Source organism: Chaetodon trifascialis, chromosome 10 (assembly GCF_039877785.1).
Source record: "Chaetodon trifascialis isolate fChaTrf1 chromosome 10, fChaTrf1.hap1, whole genome shotgun sequence".
NCBI classification, from domain to species: domain Eukaryota; kingdom Metazoa; phylum Chordata; class Actinopteri; order Chaetodontiformes; family Chaetodontidae; genus Chaetodon; species Chaetodon trifascialis.
Window position 1 is genome coordinate 27,857,177 of NC_092065.1, and position 23,914 is coordinate 27,881,090.

General features: G+C 48.2%; 1 protein-coding gene across 1 annotated transcript in view; it reads left to right on the forward strand.

Moving 5' to 3' along the window:
* Window positions 1–23,914, forward strand: part of cadps2 (Ca++-dependent secretion activator 2) — a 150,564-nt gene that overhangs the window by 69,832 nt on the left and 56,818 nt on the right. Inside the window, exons 8-13 of the mRNA XM_070972496.1 lie at window positions 1,129–1,268; window positions 5,520–5,586; window positions 6,416–6,524; window positions 7,274–7,474; window positions 14,553–14,689; window positions 22,759–22,946. Of these exons, the coding sequence (XP_070828597.1) occupies window positions 1,129–1,268; window positions 5,520–5,586; window positions 6,416–6,524; window positions 7,274–7,474; window positions 14,553–14,689; window positions 22,759–22,946 (842 nt within the window). The remainder of the gene's footprint in view (window positions 1–1,128; window positions 1,269–5,519; window positions 5,587–6,415; window positions 6,525–7,273; window positions 7,475–14,552; window positions 14,690–22,758; window positions 22,947–23,914) is intronic.

Genomic DNA, 23,914 nt, shown 5'->3' on the forward strand with positions numbered 1-23,914 from the left:
TTCCTGCTGCACCTGAACTTCAGAGAGCAGCCAGCGCTTTGTTTAATTCAGTGGTTTATTCACGTGGTTACAGACGCTCGGTTTTTGTCTCTCGTCTGATCAGGAACAGGAAACAGAATCAAATGGCCTCCAGTGAATAACAGCATTGTCTTAAGTCTTTACATCTGATCACTTTGTTTCATCTCTGTGCTGTTAAAATCTAATTAACTCTGCTTCAAACCAGCTGTCTGCCTGAATAATGAGCTCATTAACCGCCGAGCTCATAAACTGACGGGGTTAGATTGTTACATCAAGACGCACACGATGGCTGAGCTCCGTCTGCGTTGACACCCGCCAGCAGTCGCTTCTCACTTTGACACCCTGTTAGCAGCAGCAGCAGCGGGTTTGAAAGCGGCCCGTTGCATTATGGGAACATTTTCAGGTGTGGAGTTTGACTCTGAGCCGACGTGCTGCAGACCAGCTGCAGAGACTCTCTGTGGTCGCTTCGTGTCTGTGAGCTGGAATCAGGATTGAAGGGATGCTAACAGGAAGTAGCCTCTGTGGCTAACGTGGCTGACGGCGATGTTCCCTCTGGCTTCGCTCAGAAAGACGAGCTTCACTCATTAATTACAGCCAGAGAAGAAAGTCGCAGAGGAGTGAGAGAAATATTAAAACCATCAGCGGGTTTAGACCCTTTATTACTGATTGATTCTGATTGGACGGCGAGCGGCGAAGTCGGCCGGAGAGACGAAAGTTCAGGACATTTCGGACGTCCTTCAGGATGTTCACGTTGACATGAGACACACGAGCAGTTTGTGTCCTGATGGAGCTGAAGACACACAGACTGTGGCTGGTTATTGGTTGCTGGTTATTGGTTATTGGTTTTTATTAATTAACGGTGGTGGTCTTCCTCTTCCTCCTGTAAACTCTGTCCATGTCCAATAATAATAACCATTGAAATATGCATCTGGAGGAAGAACCTGATTGGCTGATCTGCATCCTGATCACTGGGACTTTTAATCCATTAGTTCATAAGTTTAGTATATTATTAGTTTGTTACACTGAAGACTGATCGCTGGTGGAAGACTTACAGACTTTGTGATACTCGCTGACCAATCACTGCTCTCCTCTGTGCCCCGCCCCCCCCAGGTGGTCCTGAATCCCACCACGAACGGGCCGAAGCAGGCCGAGTTCCACCGGATGGTCGTCCCGAAGAACAGCCAGGACACGGAGCTGAAGATCAAACTGGCCGTCCGGATGGACAAACCCCCCAACATGAAGCACAGCGGGTGAGTCTGCAGGGTCCGGTCCTGGTCCACAGACACCTGCGCAGGGTCCGGTCCTGGTCCACAGACACCTGCGCAGGGTCCGGTCCTGGTCCACAGACACCTGCGCAGGGTCCGGTCCTGGTCCACAGACACCTGCGCAGGGTCCGGTGACGCTGTTGTACCATCGCACATGTAGAAAATACATAAACACAGTAAAAATGTGTAATACTGCGCCCTGATACTGGAGCAGCCGAACAGCCGTGAAACGCTCCGACTCCTCGTTAGTCTTCATCTTGATTGATGATGATGATGATGTCATCCTTGTTAAAGTTTGACGCAGCCAATCAGCAGACAGCATGATGAGGCAGAAAAAGGAGGAAAAACATGAAAATGAAGCAGAGAGGTTCAGAGGTTTGAGGAGTAAAAGCAGGCTGACAGCGCCCTCTGCTGGTCGCCCACAGGAAGCAGAGACGGTGAGGATGTGATCAGCTGAGCCTCGCTCAGGCGTTCACTGCTCTGAGGTCAGTTATCAGGGAGGCGCTTCATGAAGAGGAGTTCTGGTTTTAAGAGCAGATCGTTTACTGTCATGAAACGTGATTCAGGACGATTTCAGCGTCTCACTTCCTGCCTGAAACACGGGGTCGTCTGTCCGTTACTGATCGACTCAAAGGCTTGTTCACATCAGTGACTTTTACAGCTTCTAACGATTACTGATGATCAATGAAGATATCCAAAAATAAAATGTAGTTTATTGTTCAGCCGAACAAATAATGTTTGTAGCTCCTTCCTCCTAAATAATTAAGAATATCTAAACTTGTGTTTTTAGATAAATGAGGTAAATCAAACATGTCCACTTCCACTTTCTTTTTTCTTTTTCATTTTAGGAAACAAAAACATAAATATTTGTAATTCTACATTCTTTCAGATTGAAGCCAAACTAGTAAAGTATAGAAAAGCTGTGGCAGCGAGTTTGTTGTGCAGTTCTTCATTTGTGCCAGCAGATGGCAGAAAAGTCACATTTTCAAACCAGATTCAGACTCTTTGAACACACAAACATTTGAGACGTGGAACTCGTTTCCTCGTCACTCGTCCGTCAGCTGCTTCAGTCACGACCCGCGTCCACGCTGGCTGTGATGTCACGTGTCCTCAGGTGTTCCCGCTTCAGCAGGTGAATGTGAGAGCAAACAGGGTTCAGCTCAGAGAACAGAATATTCCTCGTCACAGCTGGAGGCTGCAGCAGTGACGGTTGTGTTTGTGGGCTATAAAACGGCTTCAGGGTTTTTCCTTTGGGATGAAGCTAGCAGTTTCCCCCTGCTTCCAGTGTTTGAGCTAAGCTAAGCTAATCGCACCCTGAAGGCACGTCTGCGTTCGACGCTCAGGGATCAATCGGATGTCTTCTTCTGTGTAGCAGCGGATTAATCAATGAGTTTGATGGAGAGGAGGTTTGGCAGGAGGAAGAGGAGTCAGGCCTTCCCTCCTCCTCCTCCTGCAGGAGCTCACACACTCTGTGTGGGAGTCTGCTGACAGTTTGATTGACAGGTGATAAATACTGGCTGCAGTTTTCAAAGATGTCCACAGGGGGTCAGTGTGTCCTCACCTCCAGCTCTTCTTCTCCTCAGCTCTGATTCATTGAAGACACAGTCTGTGATTCACCTGCTGAAAGGTGTCCTCCTGTGCTTTTAGATGTTCTCCATTCAGGCTGTTTGATGCTCAAAGACGGCGAGCGACCTCATCAGAGACGAGGCCGGCTCGCTCTGTGTGGCGTCACGTAAATACAGGGACAACAAACGCAAACGCTTTCAGCTGTTTCTCGTTTGGATTGTTAATCCTTTAAAGGCCGGCGGCCGCTGGAAGACGTTTTGCTCTCAGACTGGAGACGAAGCACACAAACGTTTCGGTCGACACGCCGTCGTCACGCACGCTTCGATTTGAGGTGCGAAGGCGACACCTGTCACCTGTTTCATCACACGACGGGGATCCGTTTCCGCTCACGGCCTCCTCTTCACACGCCGTCGTTAAACACTCCATTGTTTCCTGCAGAAATGTTTATTCTTCATTGTGTTTCAGACGATTTTACTCCTCGCTCAGGTTGAACGTTTGATCCGACGTATGAAGGAATAAATCCTGTTTTATTTTGCAGGATATTAAATGATTTTTGATGCTCAGAAAGAAAAGAATCAATTCAGCAGCTGGTTTTACTATAAAAGCATTTAACTTACAGAATTAGAGTAAGAAAAATAAATCTTATCTATTTATTCATTAAAACAATCGATGAAATCAGCCGACGTGATGAGATTACTTCACGGAGACAAAAGGACATAAAACCTGATGAAAATCATTCAGAAAGACGTCGCAAATCCATAAAAACTAAGGAAAATGAAGCTTAAGTTAATATTCAGTGTATGTTTATTCTGTTTTTCGCTCTTAAACGTTTGTTTTCTGGTAAACGAGTTATTTAACGTCACTGCAGACACAAACTCTCTTTGATGCTTTGCAACGTTTAAAATGATCAAAATCAGTTTGAGACAGTAAAACAAAGTGAAGGTTTGTCTGGAAATCTCCGGGTTTCGTCTTAAAATCTCTTTATTCTCTGTCAGAAATGTCAGGAGCTGATTCCCTCTGAGACCTGCTGGCTGAGCTGTGAATATGCAGCGAAGTGACCAGTTAAAGACGGATGTTTTTTTGCAGCGAGGACTGTTAAATGCCTGCAGTGAACTCGTTCGGCGGCGGCGGCTGAATGGACGCCTGAAACCTGCAGGAGGACGGACGGACAAATCGTTTTCACGAGTGGCCGGCGAGCGGTGCCACATGTTAACCCGGAGCCGAGCGGGATGGCCCAGATTCTGTCCAGACGCTCCGCGGCCTTGACTGGAGGCCTTTTCTTTAAGGGCGGGCGGCAGGGCTGAAGAAAGAGGTCTCGCCATCGATTGATTTTCCTCGCTCGCACTTGCCTGCATCCCACGCTTCAGGAGGCCCGGGAGCAGCCATTGATCGGGAGGCCGCGCTGGTCATTCTTCCATTTTCCTGGAGACGTCCTCAACGAGCCGCCGTCTGCCGCGGCCTCTCGGCTCGGACTCATTACTTTCTCCTTTGAGTTTCACCGGGGGGGGGGGTTAATGTGTTAATGGCGTTCACAGCTGGGGGAGGAATGACATAATGCGGCGTTAATAGATAGAAAAGCGCGAGCAGGAGCTTTGAAACGAGTCCCGATCGAACGCTGAGCTCAGACTTCATCTCCGTCTTTGTTTTAGTCTTCGCCCTCACGTTCACGCCTTCACCTGTTCTTTCATCTGATTCGTCAGAAAACAGTCCAACATGGCCGTCACAGTTCAGCCTAATCATTTCAATGATTGATCGATGATTAGAATGATGTCATTTCCTTTACACTGAATGCAGAAAATTACAAACCGGTTGGTTCATTTACTGAATATTTGTTGGGTATTTTCAGTGTTTTATATTTTATTTTAGATTTTATTCGTTTTAGATATTTTCACTTCATGTAACTGTTGTTGTTGTTGTTGTGGCTCAGATTCAAGTGCAAAACAACACGTGACAGTCATTTTTCTGACAGCATTTAGTATTTTTCTAATCTGTACTTCATGTACAAATACACACAGTTGTTTTTCTGTTCTGTATCCTCGACACTTTTTTTTATTTTGACCTTTCTGTTTCACTGATTTAGCTTTTTCTGGCTGTAACGACCTTCTGTCCCCAGTGTGAGATCAATAAAGTCTTATCTTATCTTATCTTATCTTATCTTATCTTATCTTATCTTCTGTGGCGTGTGTGGGCCATGCTGTTGTTTTAGCGCCCTCTGTGGGTGACGTGTTTTTGAGTGATCGACTCTTCGATCGTTGAACGCGTTTGGTGATCGAACGATGAGTTTAAGGAAACTTCTCGTCCATGTTGGTTTAAAAGTTTGAGGGTCAGAGTTCGGTCCTGAAAATGGCGTCTGTGCCGATGAAGATCATGTGATGCGACAGAAAATTCCACTTAAAGCGACGGTACATCTGGTTTTTGGACATAATTTCAAAGGTGAAAGGTATTGATAAGCCGGTTTGATCGTCGGGAAATCACTGATTTTCACCATTTTCAGACATTTTCGAGACTAATCGCTGATGAAGACGCTGGTCGTCAGCAGCCTGAGGTGAATCCGCTCCTGCTCAGGTGTAAAATGCTGCTTATCAAAGCGTTTCTGGGTGTTTTCGCTCTGTTCGCTGATGTCTTTGCTCTGCTGACCGAAGCTGAAGCTCTGCGCTCTTTGTGTTTCAGGTATCTGTACGCTGTGGGACAGAGAGTCTGGAAACGCTGGAAAAAAAGATATTTCGTCCTGGTTCAGGTAAGATCAGAGCGAGTGAAGGTTAAACTGAAGGAAATCAGCGACTGACTGACGTGAATAGACTGCAGAGCGTCACATCTGATCCAGAATCAGTTTGTGTTTGTTACATCGAAGCGTTGGCCTTCAGCGAGCGCTCGTCCTCACGCTGAGGCGTCTCTCTTTGACTGAGCAGGTCTGTGAGATGAAGGCCGTCGATCGAGGGGAAACAAAAACTGTTTGAGGAATTAAAGAAAATCGTCTCACATCAGCTGAAGGTATTCACGCCTCGCCGGAGCACAAAGGTCCCGCTGGAGAAGCACCTCGATTGAGTTTTGGTCTCACTGACTTCAGCTGTTTTTCACTGAGTGCTGAGTCATCAGTCAGGGTGTTTGAGGGCGACGGCGAACATTTAGATTCACATTTTCTTTGTTTACGTCTCAGCGGCGGATCCAAAGTCCCTTTAAAGACATCAGCTGTGATTGTGTGACGTTTAGAAAATCCTCAGAGACGACACGTCTGCAGGAAGTGAAGCGTTTAGTGTAGAACAGCAGGAAGCTCTGACGTCTTACACCTTCGACATGAGGCAGACCACCGACCTTCAACATCAGCCAGGAAGACGAGCAGACCTTCATCTGTCACACTGCGCTGTCAGCTGTCCACATACTTTTGGACATGTGGTGGACCGCCGCAGGTCCACCTCATGTCCAAGGTTAAAATTTAGACACAGTTTGAAAATCAGCAGTTGAGACATTGAGTGTGTGTTTGAAGAGTGTGTGTTTGAAGAGTGTGTGTTTGAAGAGTGTGTGTTTGATGAGTGTGTGTTTGATGAGTGTGTGTCTTCGTCCTGCAGGTGAGTCAGTACACCTTCGCCATGTGCAGCTACAGAGAGAAGAAGGCCGAGCCTCAGGAGCTGATGCAGCTGGAGGGCTACACGGTGGACTACTGTGACCCACAGCCAGGTACGCACACCTGAGTCCGCTGACATCATCATTACATCATCATCATCATCACAGGGCGTTACACTGTGGCAGCATAAAAAACACACCTCAGCTCACACACTTTAAAACACAGTCCTGATTTATTCTTTATTATTATAATATGAGACCACGTGGACCAGGTCTGAGCGTCCAGGTCTGAGAGTCCAGGTCTGAGAGTCCAGGTCTGAGCGTTCAGGTCTGAGCGTTCAGGTCTGAGCGTCCAGGTCTGAGCGTTCAGGTCTGAGCGTTCAGGTCTGAGCGTCCAGGTCTGAGCGTCCAGGTCTGAAAATCCATGAAAGTCGTTCAGTTTGATGCAGATTAACAGAAAAATTGCAGACAAACTGAACTTTTCAGCTTCAAAGTAACAGAAACTTCAGAGAAATGAAGTTTCCCAAAAAGTAAACTCAAGAAACGTATTTTAGTACAATGTACTTCATTACTGCGAAATCAAAGTCTGCAGGAGGCGTGATGATGTCATTAAGAGTTGACATCACTTCCTGTTTGTCTCCTCCGCCAGCTTCACTTTTTATGATCTCAGATGAATTCAGAAACTCTCTAAAAAACACGTCGCTCCTGAACTCACCTCATCTGTTCCAGCTGTGGCATTTAACTGTGGCCTGATGGGAAATCGTGTAAATCGTGTAAAATCAGAAAATGCACAAAAACTATGTTTGATTCACCCTCCTCCTCCTCCTCCTCCTCCTCCTCCTCCTCCTCCTCCTCCTCCTCAGGTCTGCAGGGCGGCCGGGTCTTCTTCAACGCCGTGAAGGAGGGCGACCTGGTGATGTTCGCCTGCGACGACGAGCAGGACCGGACTCTGTGGGTCCAGGCCATGTACCGGGCCACGGGACAGTCCTACAAACCGGTCCCGCCGCCGCAGAACAAGACCACGAACTGCAGGGGAGGAAACCAGAAGCCGGCGTCGCCCATCAGTACGTCCACGCCCTCTGGGTTTGACCTCATCATTCAGAGCTCAGACTGTAAAAACTGTGAAAGTCCTGAAACAGCCGGTCAAAATAAAAAGGTTAACCAGCCGAAAACGTCCCAAATCTTATGGTCCGTTATGGTACGTACGGGGCGAACAGAGGGTCAAAATAATGTTTCTCTCAGTGTGCAAAAAATAGATGAAACAAACACAATAAACAACGAAGGTAAAACAGGACAACAAGTGTTTAAGATAAGATAAGGTAAGATAAGATAAGATAAGGTAAGATACAACTTTATTCATCCCAGCCAGCAAAGAGGCCGAGAGGACGGTTTGATCAGGGCTCATCGCACAGAATGGACAGACGTCTCTCCGTGAGACGCGTCCACGTGTCGGCTGGTCTTCGTTTCTCATAAAACTTTAAAATGTTCAATGCTGCTGTGCGTCTGTTGGCTTGTTGGTCAGAAACTCCATTTCCCCTCATTCTTCCTGTTTTCGTCCTTTATTTCCCCCAAACTTCTGCCGTACTTCCACACGCGCACGTCCCATTGTTTCCTCTTCCTCCTCTTCACCTGCACATCACTTCATTCGTTACCCGTGCGTCCGCGCGCTCGCCGGCCTCGCGGAGCGTCACGCTGAGAGCCAATCACGGCGGCGTTTGCGTAATTTGGTGCAGCGGCGGCCCGTTCTCGCCGCCGCTCGTTAGCGCTTAATGGAACAGATTGAAGCGCTAATGGCGGGAGGTGGTGACACGCTGTTTGCAGGAGGAAATAGAAAGTGTCCCTGAAATAGCTCTTAACTGGGTGCTAAGTGCCATTGTGTGTGTGCGCGTGTGTGCGCGTGTGTGCGCGTGTGTGTGTGTGTGCGCTCACGTGTGTGTGTGTGTGCATCACAAAAAGTCATTCTTTTTTAATAACGATTGTGTCGGTGAACCTGAACGCCGCATGCATGTGCTCTCGCTCTGCAGGCGTTTCTCATAAAGATGAAATTAAAATAACGGCAGCCTGCATGTGTACAGGCACGCACACACACATGCGCACACGCACACACACACACGCATGCACACAAAAACACACGCACACGCGCGGCGGTTATTTAACTTATATAAAATCACTCTTCTCCCGTCTTGACTTGGTGAAAACGCTGCGTCTTCCGAGACGAGCTCCTCCTCTGCTGCGTTTGAAGGTCAGCGGGTTGGGGCGGACAGGTGAGACAATGACAGCGGGGACACAACAACATGTCTCCTTTGTTCGCCTCCGTCTCACAGCTGTTTTCAGCTCGGCTCCGGAGGCATCTCGAAGCACAAAGAGCGGGCGGCCGGCGGCGTCACATTTTATCGACCGGTGCGTGAGAGCGAAGAATGAAGCCGCGAATGAAGTGGAAGTCATGTTGGACGGCGGCTCGTCGCGGCTGCTGAATGTCATTGTTGCGGCGCTGCTGAGTGGATCTCGCTCTGTGAGTCCTCGGCTTGTTTTCAGGCGGCAGCTCTTCCTCTTGTTTACCAGCCGATGTCCAACAATGTTCTGGCGCTTCTGTGGACAATGAGGAGCCGTCGTGTTCTTGCAGACGTGCAGCTCGGCAGACGTACCGCGACGAGCTGGAGGAGAAATCAGCCACAAGTGCCTCGATGTTTCCTGTTCTGTTTGACTGGAACGTTTAACGCGACAATATGCTGATTTACGACACGAGTGCTCCTCAGAAAAGGTTGAAAGACGACTGAAGGACGAGTCGAAAAGCAGTCGCACTCACACGTCTCACCGTATAATCCTCCATACGTCTTCTGTCTGTATTTAATGCTGAATCTTCAGTGAAAGCTACTGTACCTAATATAGTGAACGTATGTTATCCCATCATGCATTGCACAGTATATGATGTGCAAGTGATGGCTGCTAACAGCTAGCGTGCGTCGCGTCGACGGAGTTGAAAAAAGGCAACTTAAAACACGGCAGACGAAGGGAATCTTTGGAGAAGTGTTCAGATGTTACGCTCCACCCGAGCTCCACCTGAGCTCCACCCGAGCTCCACCTGAGCTCCACCCGAGCTCCACCTCCTGCAGCGAGGCATCCTGCAGCAACAAGGTTGACTTCTTGTGCTTCTTCACTGTGGATTTGAGGCGACGCTGCCACCTGGTGGAGCACGACGAAGCTGCCGCTGCAAAGAAACAAAGAACGATTGATCAGCGGGTGGTTTACGTTCAGTACGGTGGCCATTTGAGGACATTTCACCGTTCAACTACTCAACTTGCAACCGCTGTAAGGCGGATGTTCTCGGCCTCAGCTGTAGTTGTGTTAGCATGCTAACATCAAGGTGAGGGATAAGCCCAATTCACCTTAAAGAACAGCCACCATGAGCAAGTTAAGAGCAGGTTTGCTGTCATCGTGTCGGCACGCCGTGACATCGCCGCTGTGTTGGTGCGGCGGAGGACGGAGCATCAGTGATGGAGGGAAGCACGGAGATGGTGGCAGATGCTGTTTAATGTTTCGTAGCTTTTGGCACGTTGTCGTGAAACACCGTGTTGTTCTGTACGTTCTGTTTCCTCAATAAAGTTTTCAAAGATGCAGATTATCGAAGAAGTTTGTGGGTTCTTTGAAACGAAACGGGCCGTCGACCGTGATGCGGCTTCAGGAGACGTTTTGCCGCTTTGAGGGCAGATTCCCGCCGCCGGCCCTCCGGACTTCTCGCCTCTGAAGTGGAAACGACAGAAAAGGACAAACGATGAGCGCGAGTTTGCTGAAGAAACTTCAGCCGACATCACTTCCTGTCACCCCCCGCCTGCTCGCTGCTGCCAGCAGTTCATGTAAACAAGACTCAAACGGACCCACAGATGAAGTCCAGACGTCGGGGCTGTGGGAGGTTCGGCTCTGACCTTTGACCTGAAATCCACTTTTATCGCACCGCCTGTGGCTCGGGACGAACAGACGGGCCAGTTGGGGGTCGAGACTCGCCCCTGAAGTTGTTTTTCGGAGATGTTTGCGCCTGTCAGTTGTGTTTTTGAAGAAGCAGGTGGTCAGTTTGACAGCGAGGACGATCCTGAGCAGAGACGTCAAGCTGTCCGTTTGTCTTAACCTCCCGGGGTTTCAGCGACGCCCTCGAACGCAGCACGGCAGCTGCGGACGCGTTTTTGCGCTTCTCTCAAACTTTTCCCCGAGTTGAGATTGTTTGCGCTCCGCGCCACGAGACGCCTCGCTTGGCCAGACGGAGGCTGATGGGCCTGTCCGTCCGCATCTTCGTCTCCGCTCGCCCTGACATCATCTCCGTCGCCACGCTCCGACGGGCAGATCAAGTCACATCTCTCAGGCCGGCGCACCTGAAACTGAAACGCTCTCCTTCCTCCTCCTCCTCTTCGTCTGCATCAGTAACCTGCCATCAGCGGCCGTCGCCACCTCTCAGAGCGGGATGTCACATAGATGTGACTGTTGCCGTGACGATACCAGTGGAGCCCCGACAAGATGGATGCAGAGAGATTGAGTGCAGAGACCCCACCCCCCCACCCCCACCTCAACACACACACACACACACACACACACACACACACACACACACACACACACACACACACACACACCTTTTACGTTGCAGCTGTCGTCTATTTTATTACACATTTATTCCTACATTACCCACAATGCAACTTGCCTGCAGGCAGTTCAGCCAGAGATTCAGGCGTGTTATGCTAATAGCTGGTCAGCTGACTTCCTTCCACATTGGTTTCAGTTGACTCAAGCAGACACACACGCACACACACACACACACACACACACACACACACACACGCACACACACACACACACACACACACACACACACACACACACACATTTGGCAGCAGTTTAATAGCATAACGTTAAGTGAAGGAGCACTAATGAAGGCCAGAGACTGTTTCTGTCAGAGGTCAGAGGTCACATTTCAGCTCAATTCCACCTCCTCTGTCCTCCAGCTCGTCTCTGTCTCCAGCATCTTTTTTCTTCATTCCTTAGAAACGGCCTCTCGACAGGAAGTCGAATCAGCCAATGACGGACGAGCGAGGCGTGCGACGTTGCTCACGCCTGTAACTCTGTCCGTCTCTATAGAGCACTTCTAATTGTTGGTGGCGGGGTCCGCCGTTCCCGCTTTGTATTGGTCTTCCCGTCGCTTTCTGTCTCTGATGAGAAACTGCTGCAGAGACACAAAGTGAAGCAACCTGCAGACCGTCTGGACCAAACGCCATCTGTGCCGGCAGCAGCGCCGTCCGTCCATATTTCCTGTCACGCACGCTCATTCACACACAACCCCCCCTTTAACACCCCCCCTTCAGATAATAGCTGAAAGTTGGACTTGACACGGATCAACATCGCTCCTCCGCTGCCTGTCCCCCAATCAATACTCCCCCTCCTCCCCCCTCCTCTTATTATCGGCCTAATCTATATCTCTTTGTCTCGTTTTCTTTAGAGTCGCCTCCTTGACTCCCTGTCTTTTCTCCAAATTACATTAAGGACAATCGGCTGTTTTTGAGGTAACGAATGTAAAATGACCTACATCGGAATGGGACCGAGGGAAAGCAGGCCAGAGGAGCCAAAGGGCAGCCGGAGTCAGAAGAAAGGACGGCGGGAAGAAAAGGGGAGCAGCGTCGATTGGAAGTTGATTGTGGAGGTTTCACTTTTGCTGTCATTTTTTTTTCTCTTTCGGACAAAAGCGACAAAAGGGGGGGGGGGGGCAAACACAAACGTCTGAGAGTCCTCGCGGGCGTCTCCGCGTCCACACAAAAACAAAATGGCAGCGTTAATAAAAAGCGATCGCTAATGCTCGTCTCGGACGCGAGGCCGCGGGCGTCGCAGGCGTGGAAGCGGCGCCGCCATTCTTCGGCGGGCCTTGGTCTTTTGTGGGGCCATGTGTCACGCTCAGAAACTTCCCATCCCGAAACGTCCTCCCCCGATCGAGGCAGAATGGAGTGTTAGGCTTTTCACTCGGCGGGGCCATTAACAGGACGCCTGAAAGGACTGGAAATGAACCCAGGTTTGCTCAGGCCGGGACGCCCGGCGCCTCTTCTGCTGCTTTTATTTTTCCTTTTTTGCGTCGATTCTTCCATCGCTGACCCCGAAGCCTCGTTATCGTGCAGCGCTCCGGGCGCCGCGGGGGCCGAGCTCAAAGAGCCTCTGAGTGCAAACACTTCATCAGCGGCCTCCGCTCAAGGCGTGAGAATAATGTAGGTTTGTCACATGGCGAGTTTGAGAGAATCCAGGAGCCAGATATCGATCCGTCCGTGTTTACACATATCAGACGATGGCTGTTAGCGTAGCTTAGCCATAATGCTAATGCTAAAACATACTTAAAACTCAAATATCACAGCGAAATGTTAAATATCAGTGTCCTACAAGCGGTTGTGTTCATTTAAATTGTAACTGCTGATAAAAACACATCATAAAACACAACGTCCTGCGACAAACACTCACTACAGCACCGAATGTGGATTCATCCGCCGCTGAAAATAGTCCCACATGAAAGCACCATTTCCTGCTGTTTGCTTGATAAGAACTACAGCAAGCGGCTCGTTCAGGAAACTAAAAAAAGAAATTGGACTGTGGATTTGTGAGACATTTATGTGATGTGACCACTGTGGTGATGTCACAGGTCACATGAGGGGCGGTTTGACGCACAGATTGACAGCAGAGGTCTCGGTCTTCATGTGGTTCATCCTGAGACCTGCAGCTCTGCAGATCTCCACAGTCTCACTTGTTCATCAGTTAAAACGTTAAAAAGGTGACACAGCTGAGCGTCTGGCAGCGCGGCGCCGGCGCCCTCCTCCCGGCGGAGCGTCACTTCCAGTGTTTTCCTCACGTCGGCCGTGTTGCTGAATGTTTTGTGTCGGCTGAGAGCGCCGACGGTTTCGCAGAGGATCTGCAGCCAACCGAGGTGGGAACTATTAGCCACAGCACCGAGCGCCGACAACGCCAATGTGTGTGTGTGTGTGTGTGTGCGTGTGTGTGCGTGCATGTGTGTGTGTGTGCGTGTGTGCGTGCGTGTGTGTGAGCGTGTGTGTGTGTGTGTGTTGACGCCTCAGTTCGCTGCTGAGAGGCGTGAATGATTGTGAATGTGAACACATTTACTCGTCACCTCTTTCGCTGACGGGATCACGCAGAGATATGAGCGCGGTCGTCCGTCTCCGCGTCAACGTGCACGAGTCTGTTCTCACCTTCAGACAAACGTCACGACGTACGCGATCCTCGAACGCACCACTTCCTGTTTGTTTGGTCACATGTTAACGCCGCTCAGCAGAAGAGTTCGACCCTTGTTCGTATAACGGACGTGTTTGTTTTAACTTTCAGGAAAAAGCTCAGAAAAGGAAAATGAAGTATTTGTACATGTCACACACACACATACACACACACACACACACACACACACACACACACACACGCACGCGCACACACACACACACACACTTACACAAACACTGTGTGTTCATCCAGAGTGCCATGGAGTCACACAATCAATCAATCAATCAGAGTTTACCTTTAACACACACACACGCACACACACACACGCCCAGAGACAAACAAACATTAAGTGATGCTAAAAATACTGAATCAATAAAAACAGGAAACGCTGTCAGAAGTGTCCGTGAGTGTGAAGGAGGAAACATCAGAGGAAGAATAAAAATGTAAAAATTCAGAATAGTCGAGTGAAATAAAATAAAAATAAAATAAAAAGGAAAATTAAGCTAAAAAAATGTGTTTAATGAGCAAAATAATACAAAAACGCACGAATGAACGAGTGCAGATCTGCAGGTTCATCTTTATCTGTTGAATGAAGCTGCCCCGCCCTCTGATGCTGTCATCGCTTGATGAACAGCTCTGTCAGGATGTGAGGACCAATCAGATCACTGACATCTCTGTCAGATTAAATCCTGCATTATTCTGCCTGTTGTACCTTTCACCTGCCTGAACAGGTGATGAAGGTCATGAGTCTGCGTCAAACCTTCAGCTGCTGAAACGCTCGCTTGTGAGGTTCTGAGCTTTAGGACGGACAGGACACATGCAGCTGTCCTCGCGGTGGACGAGTGCGTGATGTTTGTTTTCAGGTGTGACCCGCTCTCTGTGTTCCCGCTTCAGGTCTGGATCCGTCGCAGCGTCAGGGGGTGGAGGAGCTGATCTCTGCGGCTCCGAGCCGCTTCGACCACGCCGCCCTCTTCAGCGTCCTTCAGAGGAGCACCCTGCAGCACCGCATGAACGACTCCTTCTCCTGCCTGGTACGTCCACGCCGCCGCGCCGCGAGGGGAGGCGAGACGTGAGCAGCGACATCAGGAACTGCTTTTCAAAATAAAATCCCTTTAAACCCTTAGACAAATCAGAGAAACTTAAAACCACGTTTAAAACTACCGAAACCATTCATCAACAGAAACATGATTAGCGTGCTAGCTAACCGTTAGCTAACTGCTGACCGTGTGTCCAGGTGTCTGATAGGTCCATTATTTATCAGATCAATGAGTAAAGAAAAGAACTGTTAGCTTGGCTGAAATGACTTAAACCAATCACTGAGCAGAAGGTAAAGAATGTCTCTCTCTCTGTCTCTGTCTCTCTCTGTCTCTGTCTCTCTCCGTCTCTGTTTTTTTTCTCTCTGTGTCTGTCTCTGTCTCTCTCTCTTTCTGTCTCTGTCTCTCTTTCTTTCTGTCTCTGTCTCTTTCTGTCTCTGTTTGTCTCTTTCTGTCTCTGTTTGTCTCTCTCTGTCTCTGTTTGTCTCTCTCTGTTTTTTTTCTCTCTGTGTCTGTCTCTCTCTTTCTGTCTCTGTCTCTTTCTGTCTCTGTTTGTCTCTCTCTGTCTCTGTTTGTCTCTCTCTGTTTTTTTTCTCTCTGTGTCTGTCTCTGTCTCTCTCTCTTTCTGTCTCTGTCTCTCTTTCTTTCTGTCTCTGTCTCTTTCTGTCTCTGTTTGTCTCTTTCTGTCTCTGTTTGTCTCTCTCTGTCTCTGTTTGTCTCTCTCTGTTTTTTTTCTCTCTGTGTCTGTCTCTCTCTTTCTGTCTCTGTCTCTGTCTCTTTCTGTCTCTGTCTGTCTCTCTCTGTCTCTGTTTCTGTTTGTCTCTCTGTTTTTTTTCTCTCTGTCTCTTTCTCTGTGTGTGTGTGTGTGTGTGTGTGTCTCTCTCTCTCTTCTTTCTCTGCCCCCCCCCCCTGCCCCCCCATGATTGGGGGGATAAACACTCTAATCAATACTTTCCAAACAGGAACATGACCCTCATAGATGACTGCTGGGCACACTCAATAGAGGGGGGTTAGAGAGGAGGGGCAGTGTGTGTGTGTGTGTGTGTGTGTGTGTGTGTGTGTGTGTGTGTGTGTGTGTGTGTGTGTGTGTGTGTGTGTGTGTGTGTGTGTGTGTGTGTGTGTGTGTGTGTGTGTGTGTGTGTGTGTGTGTGTGTGTGTGTGTGTGTGTGTGTGTGTGTCGTAAAGAGCCTTGAACCCCCCCTGACTCACATTCACCTCCATGTTTTTGCGAGTTTGCTGTCTGCAGGCTTGGCCTTGAAGGAAAATGAAGATGGAGACTTTTATTTTGTCGGGTCACACGACTTCCTGTTCAAGCATTTCTGAGCCAAAATCACCACAATCACAGTTTTATTCTTTACAGGAAGTCACTTAAATGACTTGAAAACAGAAACCCTGAAGCTGTGGAGCAATGAAGACGCGTTAGACAGACACACGCCGTGAATACTGAGTCATTTTACGTTTTATTTATGACGTCGTGACGCATTTAAAGTGAGCGCCTGCTTCCACTGCCGACACAAGATGGCAACGAAGAGGAGACACAAGAGATTTGGTTGATTTTCTTTGTGTTGTTGTGCTTCAGAACTTTCCACAGGTGTGAAATCCAATCAGTCGATCAATAAGAACATCACTGATATGTGATGGACTCTGCTGTGGCGAAGGTCGGAGTCGCCGTGCATCAGAAAAATGGCCGCTTCGCCGCTCAGCGCCGATGTCTGATGTAAATTTGGATTTGTAGTTTATTCGTATGGAATGTTTGAACAGCAAAACAATTCAAAATGCTTCACGAGTCATAAAAGGCTTTAAGAAAAGACAGAAGACTCGCAAAGAAACATAAAAAGACGAGAGAAAAATAAGATGAACCGGAAAAAGACGAACAGGAGCGAATAGTTTGGAGCCTGATTTCAACTGTTTTCTGGGAGTTTCTTCTTTTAGGCATAAAAACTGACTTCTGAGTGTTTCTGGGGGGCAGTGAGCAGACCTGAACTGAGACCTGAGGGGTCTGGACGGTTCAGAAACCCTTCAGTGCTTCATAAACAGAGTGCAGCGCTCTGCCGTCTGGGTGAGACGTCTTCGTGCCGAGCGTGGACCGTCATCAGACTCCGGAACAGAAACCCGGGCAGATGTTGAGGACTCGGCCCGTCCCGACGCGTCTCGTCCTGGTCTTTGAAGCGCAGCAGGCTGAGGAGGTGTTCGGCGGAGTGACATCTGTGCTTCTTTCACTCCTCTACCTGCCTCACCAGGACTCCTTCCAGCTCTGCAATTAGACCGATCCATTCACGCCGCCCCTCCGGCTCCCTCTCCTCAGCCTTTTGTGAAAACTCGAGGGCTTTGTGTTCCAGCCTGAGCCCCCTTTCAGCAGACACTCTGAGAAAAGGCCAGTGCCTCGGCGTGGGGGACATCTGTTGAGAAGTGGCTTGGATTCATGTCATAGACGGGGTCATATTTTATTCACAAAGAGTTGAACCCAACAACAACAACAGTAATTAGGCAGAAATTTGGTTTGTATCTGGGGCCCAGAGTCCTCTAACGGGATCAGTGTGGTTCCCACTGATGGTTGAAGGGTTAAAACCTCCATTGAAGCTGCTGCTGGAGATCCATCTGAACAGCTTCACCCATTTCCAGACAGAGGAAGTTCTTGAATTGACCGTTAATACCTTGTTATTTCAAAATTTGTTGCAAGAACTTTAAAGTACACAGACGTTCATTAACCCAAAGACAACATTTCCACCAAAAATAGTTCATCCTGACGCAGCGTTTAGCCCCAAAAAAGCTCTTTGTTGGAGTTTAAACTGAGCTGTGTTGGCGTGGGATGCACTGAGGTTTCCAACACTATCAAATTGGATTTTACAACTATGAGGAGTTGTCAGCGTGACCTCCACCATCAGCCAACGGTTGCATTTTCTCTCATGTCGCTCTTTAATCTACGAGGAGGTTGCACTCACAGGGCTGTAGAGACACTGAAACTGAACCTTTGTGCGAAACTGAAACTAAACGCTGAGTAAAGCTGAGCTAAAATGTGATCTAAGAGTCAAAAGTGAGATGACAGAGAAGCTCGTTAATGCGACCTTTGCGGGTGAAGACCTGTCAGAAGCTGAGTTTACCCACAAGTGGCTAAAAAGTATATAAATACTGCGTTAAGCAAACATTCCTGGATGCTAAACGTGGAGTTATGAGAGTCAGGAAAGTCACCACCCAAACAGTTCAGCGCTCGTACATTCAAGTGTTTAACCTTCAAACTACTGACCTCCACTTAAAAGACTTGGTTTCAGTTTTAGCTGTTTCTCTCATTCTAACTAAATGTCATTAACTCAAATTTTCAGACCCGTCAAACAAAATACTTTTCAGCATTTTTGGAAACATCGACAACTTTGTGACGTAGAATGGAAAATCAATTTTGAGTGAAGCTGGATGTCAGCTGACGAGCCTGATGGCCAGCAGCCTGCCGCCGTCCCAGGACCCCCCCCCCAGCCTCTGACTCATTAAGCAGAAGGAAAAGGGTCATGAGATCATGGAGAATGAGCACTGAACTGGACAGCATCTGAACAATATTTACCTCTCCGCCGTCTTTTAATCCACAGGACGGTGACGTGTCTCTGACCCACTTTGGTCTGTCCTCAGCGTTGGACAATGAAGAATCACACGTGTCCTCAGCTCCCGTCAGTGGTGGGACCGTCCTGGACTCGTTAGAGACTTATTTGTGCTAATTAGTTAATTAATTGGTTCATTAATTAACCTGCAGAAGAAGAGGATCCAGATTGTTCTGCAGAGAAGAACCTCTGACATCAAAATCTCCTGAAAGATTCACTGATATTTGTGTTTATCCTCTTTAAGATCACTTTAATCTGTCGTGAGTGCGACCTTTTTGAATGTAAAAATGCATCAGTGCCCTCTAGTGGACGCAGCGTGTCATGAAGACGTGACTTCAGACAAACTGTCTCGTTATGTTTATCAGTGAGGAAACACAAATATTGAAGCAATGTTTGGGAATGAGCTCAAAGCTTTGTGAAGGCGTCACACACTCAGCCGTGACAAAATTAAATAAAAGACTTTTATGAAGTTTTTATACGGCTAACGTTAAAAAATCCTGGTTCACGATTGGCTGACAGGTGTCTGTTTACCGTATTTTCTGGACGATAAGTTGCTCCGGTGTAGAAGTCGCATCAGTCAAAAAATGCGTCATGAAGAGGAAAAAACATATATAAGTCGCATTTATTTATAAATTTATTTCACAAAATCCACGACAAAAAACAGACATTTAATCTGGAAAGGCAAGTTATTCAACTACACAGTCACACGCACAGCAGCAGGCTGAACAGGTGTGCGGTATGTTAACGTAACACATGAACAGGTGTGAAGAACACACCTGGAGGCTGAAAAGGCTAAATGAACAGAACGTTAGCGGTTAGCAGGTTCACTGAGCTCCTGACCTCAGTCCACATCACTGAATCCACTGAACTCTTCATCCTCACTGTCGCTTCTGAACAACTCCGCCAACTTCGGAGGAAGATGAAGCGCCATCTCCTCTTCGTCAGACTCGGCATTCAGTTCATTTTTTAGTGGTACACGAGCAGCATGTAGTCGTCACAAGCCTAGAGCGCCCTCTGCCGGCTGCAGACTGTAATGTTTACTCTTGGCTCATGTCAGTCAGTATGAATTAACATTTAAAGACATGTATAATTATATATATTGTGATATATAAGTCGCTCAGGTGTTGGTCAGTTTTAAATCCGAGCTGTCAAATGTTAATGTTCAGGTTAAAAATCCAAAAACTCGACCCAGTTTATTTATTTCATACTTTTCTCACCTGTGAATGTTTGGTCGTTGAAGCAGAATCAGCAGCGGTTACACCTGCAGGTAGCCGTAGAAACTGTCAGCTGTTACCTGACTGGAGGAACTCCTCCAGGCTACCTGAGCAGGTACGTCGTCCTGAGATCTCAGGATTAACTGCTCAAACGTCCCTGTAAAGGCTTTCAATCGGAGCTGCTCTTAGTTGTGATCATCATTATGGATTAAACTGCTGGTTTTCTCTCAGATTAATCAATCAGGTCTAACGTAGTCACAGTTTAATCAGATGTTCGGTGATTGATGACATTTATTCTCAACGACTGGTCGTCAGATTCAGCCAGTGTGAACAGTTCAGGGTGAGGTTTGCTGATGACCTCTTGACCTGCAGAGAAGACATTTTTGAGACACGAACATTTTTAATATCTTTCTGTATTTGTGAATAAGTGAGTAACTTTGTGCTGCTGAAAACAGAACATGAGCGTGTTTGTCGTGTAAATCTGTGACAAAGTGACTCTGACTGTTGAGGTCAGGAGGATTTTTGGACCGAAAAATGATTTGAGCAGCCAAAAAACAGCCCAGAGATGAAACCTGAGGAGTCTGCGACTGTCAGCTTCCTGTCAGGCGTCGAGGTGTTCGTATCTTCGCAGCCACTCTCACTTCTGCTGGGTCAGGTCGTCGTCGGAGGGAGGCGGCGGACGTGCAGCCGCGCCTGACGGAGCTAATGAGGCAGTCGGCTCGTTAGCCGCTAATTGAGCGGTCAGCGCCAATACTGGAGTTCGCCATCTGTTTGTCACACAGGAACATCTTGTCGCTTCGCGCCCGTCGACGGGCCTCTCTCTCTCTGCGTGGTGTGATATTAATAGCTCGAGCTCGCAGACGGAGAGAAAAGCGAAGAAAGAAGCTGAAGAAGACGACAAACAAACCGGAGGGAAGGGGGGGGGGGGGGACGCTAAAAGGCCCGCAGAGGAGGAATCTGCCAGGTCCAGTTAACCCCGACAGGAAGCAGCATGGCGGCCAGCGTCCACAGAAAATACTGGAAACCAAGTCGTCGAATTGGAGTCCTTAATCAGTTCAGTGTGACGAGACGCTCCACCAGCTCTGACTGTGAGGAAGACTCATGTCGGCAGTTTCAGTTTGTTTGGAAACAGAACTCAGCTGAAGGCTTACAATAATAATAATAATAATAACAATAATAATAATAATAATAGAGGCAGCCTGAACGATGAGATGCTCTGCCAACTAACAGCAGGAGTCAGATTTTAAACTGATGTTCACTTTTTTTCTTTGCCAACATCTCTCCCTAACTTTAACACAGTTGCACATAAGATAAGATAAGATAAGATAAGATAAGATAAGATAAAATGAAGTCGTTACAGCCGGCATCTAAAGCAAAAACAGGTTCAGATAACAAGTGTACAGGATGCAGGATAGAAAATCAGCTGTGTATATGTACATTAATACACATTATAAAATACTAAATGCCAGTTTTCTTAGGAGAAAACTATTATATGTTGTCATATGTTGAATTGCACTTGAGAAATACACAGATCTGTGAATTGTGCACAACATGTACAGATTATAAAGATACTGTGAAGTGGATAATGTGCTTGTATCGGCTGTGTTTGAAGACTCGATGCAGAGCTCTGCTGTCAAACATCAGCGCTGCAGAAACGTTCGTTTTTCTCCTTTTAATTCTTCTCCTCTGTGCAGCAGCTGTTACCGACAGTCAGCTTCACCCGGAAGTCTTAAAACAGCTTCATCCTCCTGCGCAGACAAACCTTCGTTTATCGCTTAAATGTGGCTTAGAGGAGCATCCAGATGAGAAGGAGAGTGAAGATTATCTCATTTTGGAGGATGAAACCGCTTTAAAATTGACTTTTAAAATCATTTCTGGCTGCACAGAAGAAGAAGAAGCTCCACCGGTGTGAAGAAGAAGAAGAAAGACGAACTTTCATTTGACAGCAGAAACAAACGCTCTGAAGGAAACAGTTTCTCCTCTGAGTCGTCTGTCGCCGGGCGAGAGGAGCAGGGATCTGTGTGTGTGTGTGTGTGTGTGTGTGTGTGTGTGTGTGTGTGTGTGTGTGTGTGTGTGTGTGTGTGTGTGCGCGTGTGCGTGTGGCGTCGGCTCGGTGGAGGTGCTAATTTGTTAATGTTCCTTCCGTGAGGAATCTTAATTAGCGTTGTAGGTTTCATGCCTAATTTAGTGATTACGCGCCGGCTGAATGAGCTAATGAACACCTCAGGATGTTCCAGTCGTTCCACACCTTTCTCTTCTTCTTCTCCTCTTTTTTTCCACTCCGGCAGAGAATTAATAGTTGAGGGGTTAACCTTTACACTCCTCTGTTTAATTGTGGTAAAGTATGGAGGATTTTTATTGAGTTTGCGGAGCCAAACGGCGACTGACGGTTCAAGGCCGCTAACGTCGCTCATGGTAACAGGAAGCTGTGAGGGGCGGGGCTTTGGTTGTCTTTCATCCAGGTACCTGCTCACCGAGCAGCTGGGTTTCCCTCCAAAATGCAGCGCTGCTACAACCATCCGATGGTATGATGGCGTCTTATCACTGAGCAGAGGCCTGAAACAAAGTCAGATGTAGTTTTAAGTGTCGCTCATCCAGAGTTCCCAGACTTCCCTCAACCGTTCTGGTTTTATGTATTTTATGTATTCAGCTGTTCGCATCGCTACCGCAGAGCTAAAGGGTGAAACATGGCGGCAGCTTTGTGCCGTATTCAGTCAGACTGCTGCTGCCTGTGTGGAGAGTCGCAGGTGCTGGACGGCGGTGTGAACCTCACGTCTTGCAGGAATCGGTGTGGGCTCACATTGAAAGCAGCAGGCGCAGGTGTGTTCGTCTGCATCCTGTCCAATGATTGGCCCTCGACAACGAGCTTTCTCACTGAAATCGCAGGTGTTGCTGAGGACGTAAACAAAGGCCTCGTTCTGCTCGAGAGCCCCCGTGAGAGTGTGAGCCGGCAAGCACAATACCAGGACTCTGAATCCACAGCAGCCACGTGGAATTCAGCCATTTATTTTTCTGCACACCTGTGCTTTTCCTTCCGGAGCGTTTTTACATGTGATCAGTGAAAACACATCGTCCAACGCGCCCGTGAGGGCTGCTTGACCACTCGAGCTCCTGCAGACTTCTAACAATAATCCGAGTGATGTATCGTGGTTTTGGGTTAAACCAAGCAGTTTTGTGGCTGTAACGACGGCTGCAGCCTCTCGGGGGCGCTAGCAGGGCCGTGGACCTCTTGTGTTGACACGTCTGCTGTGTGTTTTGTCCTCAGGGTTGGTTCAGCCCCGGTCAGGTGTTCGTCCTGGACGAGTACTGCGCTCGGTACGGCGTTCGAGGCTGCCACCGTCACCTGAACTACCTGAAGGATCTGATGGATTATTCGGAGAACAACGCGCTGGTCGACCCCACGCTGCTGCACTACAGCTACGCCTTCTGCGCCTCCCACGTCCACGGAAACAGGTACGCCAGCCTCCGTAGAACTGGTCTCTGGTAACGGTGCACAGGTGGTGCACAGGTGGTGCAGGTGGAGTTCCTGCAGAAACCAACCATCCAATCAAACCCTTCATAGCTGATGGTTTTACACTTTAAACATTTCAGCAGACCTTTAAAAAACCTGTGAAACCTGAACAAAATACCTTCAAACTGAAATCCTCTCAGTTCTAACAGCTGTTCTAAAACGAGCTGTCAGAGTGTGAACAGGCTGTAATCCACCTTCACATTATTCCTCACATCCTCACCGAGCGCAGACGCTCTTTTTCAGCCACACGGGCTCGATCCAAATGTCTGAACTTCCGCGGAGCGCCGTCCAAACCCACGATGCACCGAGCCGAAGCAAGCTGGCGTTGTGCAGACGTCCAGAGAGCTGATGGCAGCGTGTGAAGGAGGAGGGGTCAGAAAATTAAACTCCAATAAGCTGATTAAATTAATTCTGTTAAGACTTCAATCTTTTTATTCATATACGTGTTTTATAGAAACATACAGATGAAAACTAAAGAGCTAAAGTGAGTACGAAGCTTCTCAAGCTGCTGTTTTCAAGGACGAAGGTGAAGCTGAGCTCTCGGGCTTCGTTCACTGAAGTGATTACAGGCTCGGCGTCTGCATGTGCTCATGGCAACCGCTGCCCATCCGATCGAAGCCGCAGCTCGTTCTGTGTTTTTGATGTGTTTGTTTGACGACGCTTCAGACGCGTCACTCGACCCGACGCGCCGTCATCTGCGGCAGATAAACGTCCATAAAATGGAAAATGCGTTCTGTGTGCTCTATTTCTGCCTTCTGTTATTTCATCCAGTGGTTTTGTTGTCCGTCTCTTGCGTTGTCTTTGTCTTACCGCCTGTTTTTAAGTCCACTCTGTCCACCTGTCTCTTCCTGCATCATGTCCGTCCGTTCTGTTCGCTCGTAAACGTGCTGCCTGATCTTTGTTTCGGCGT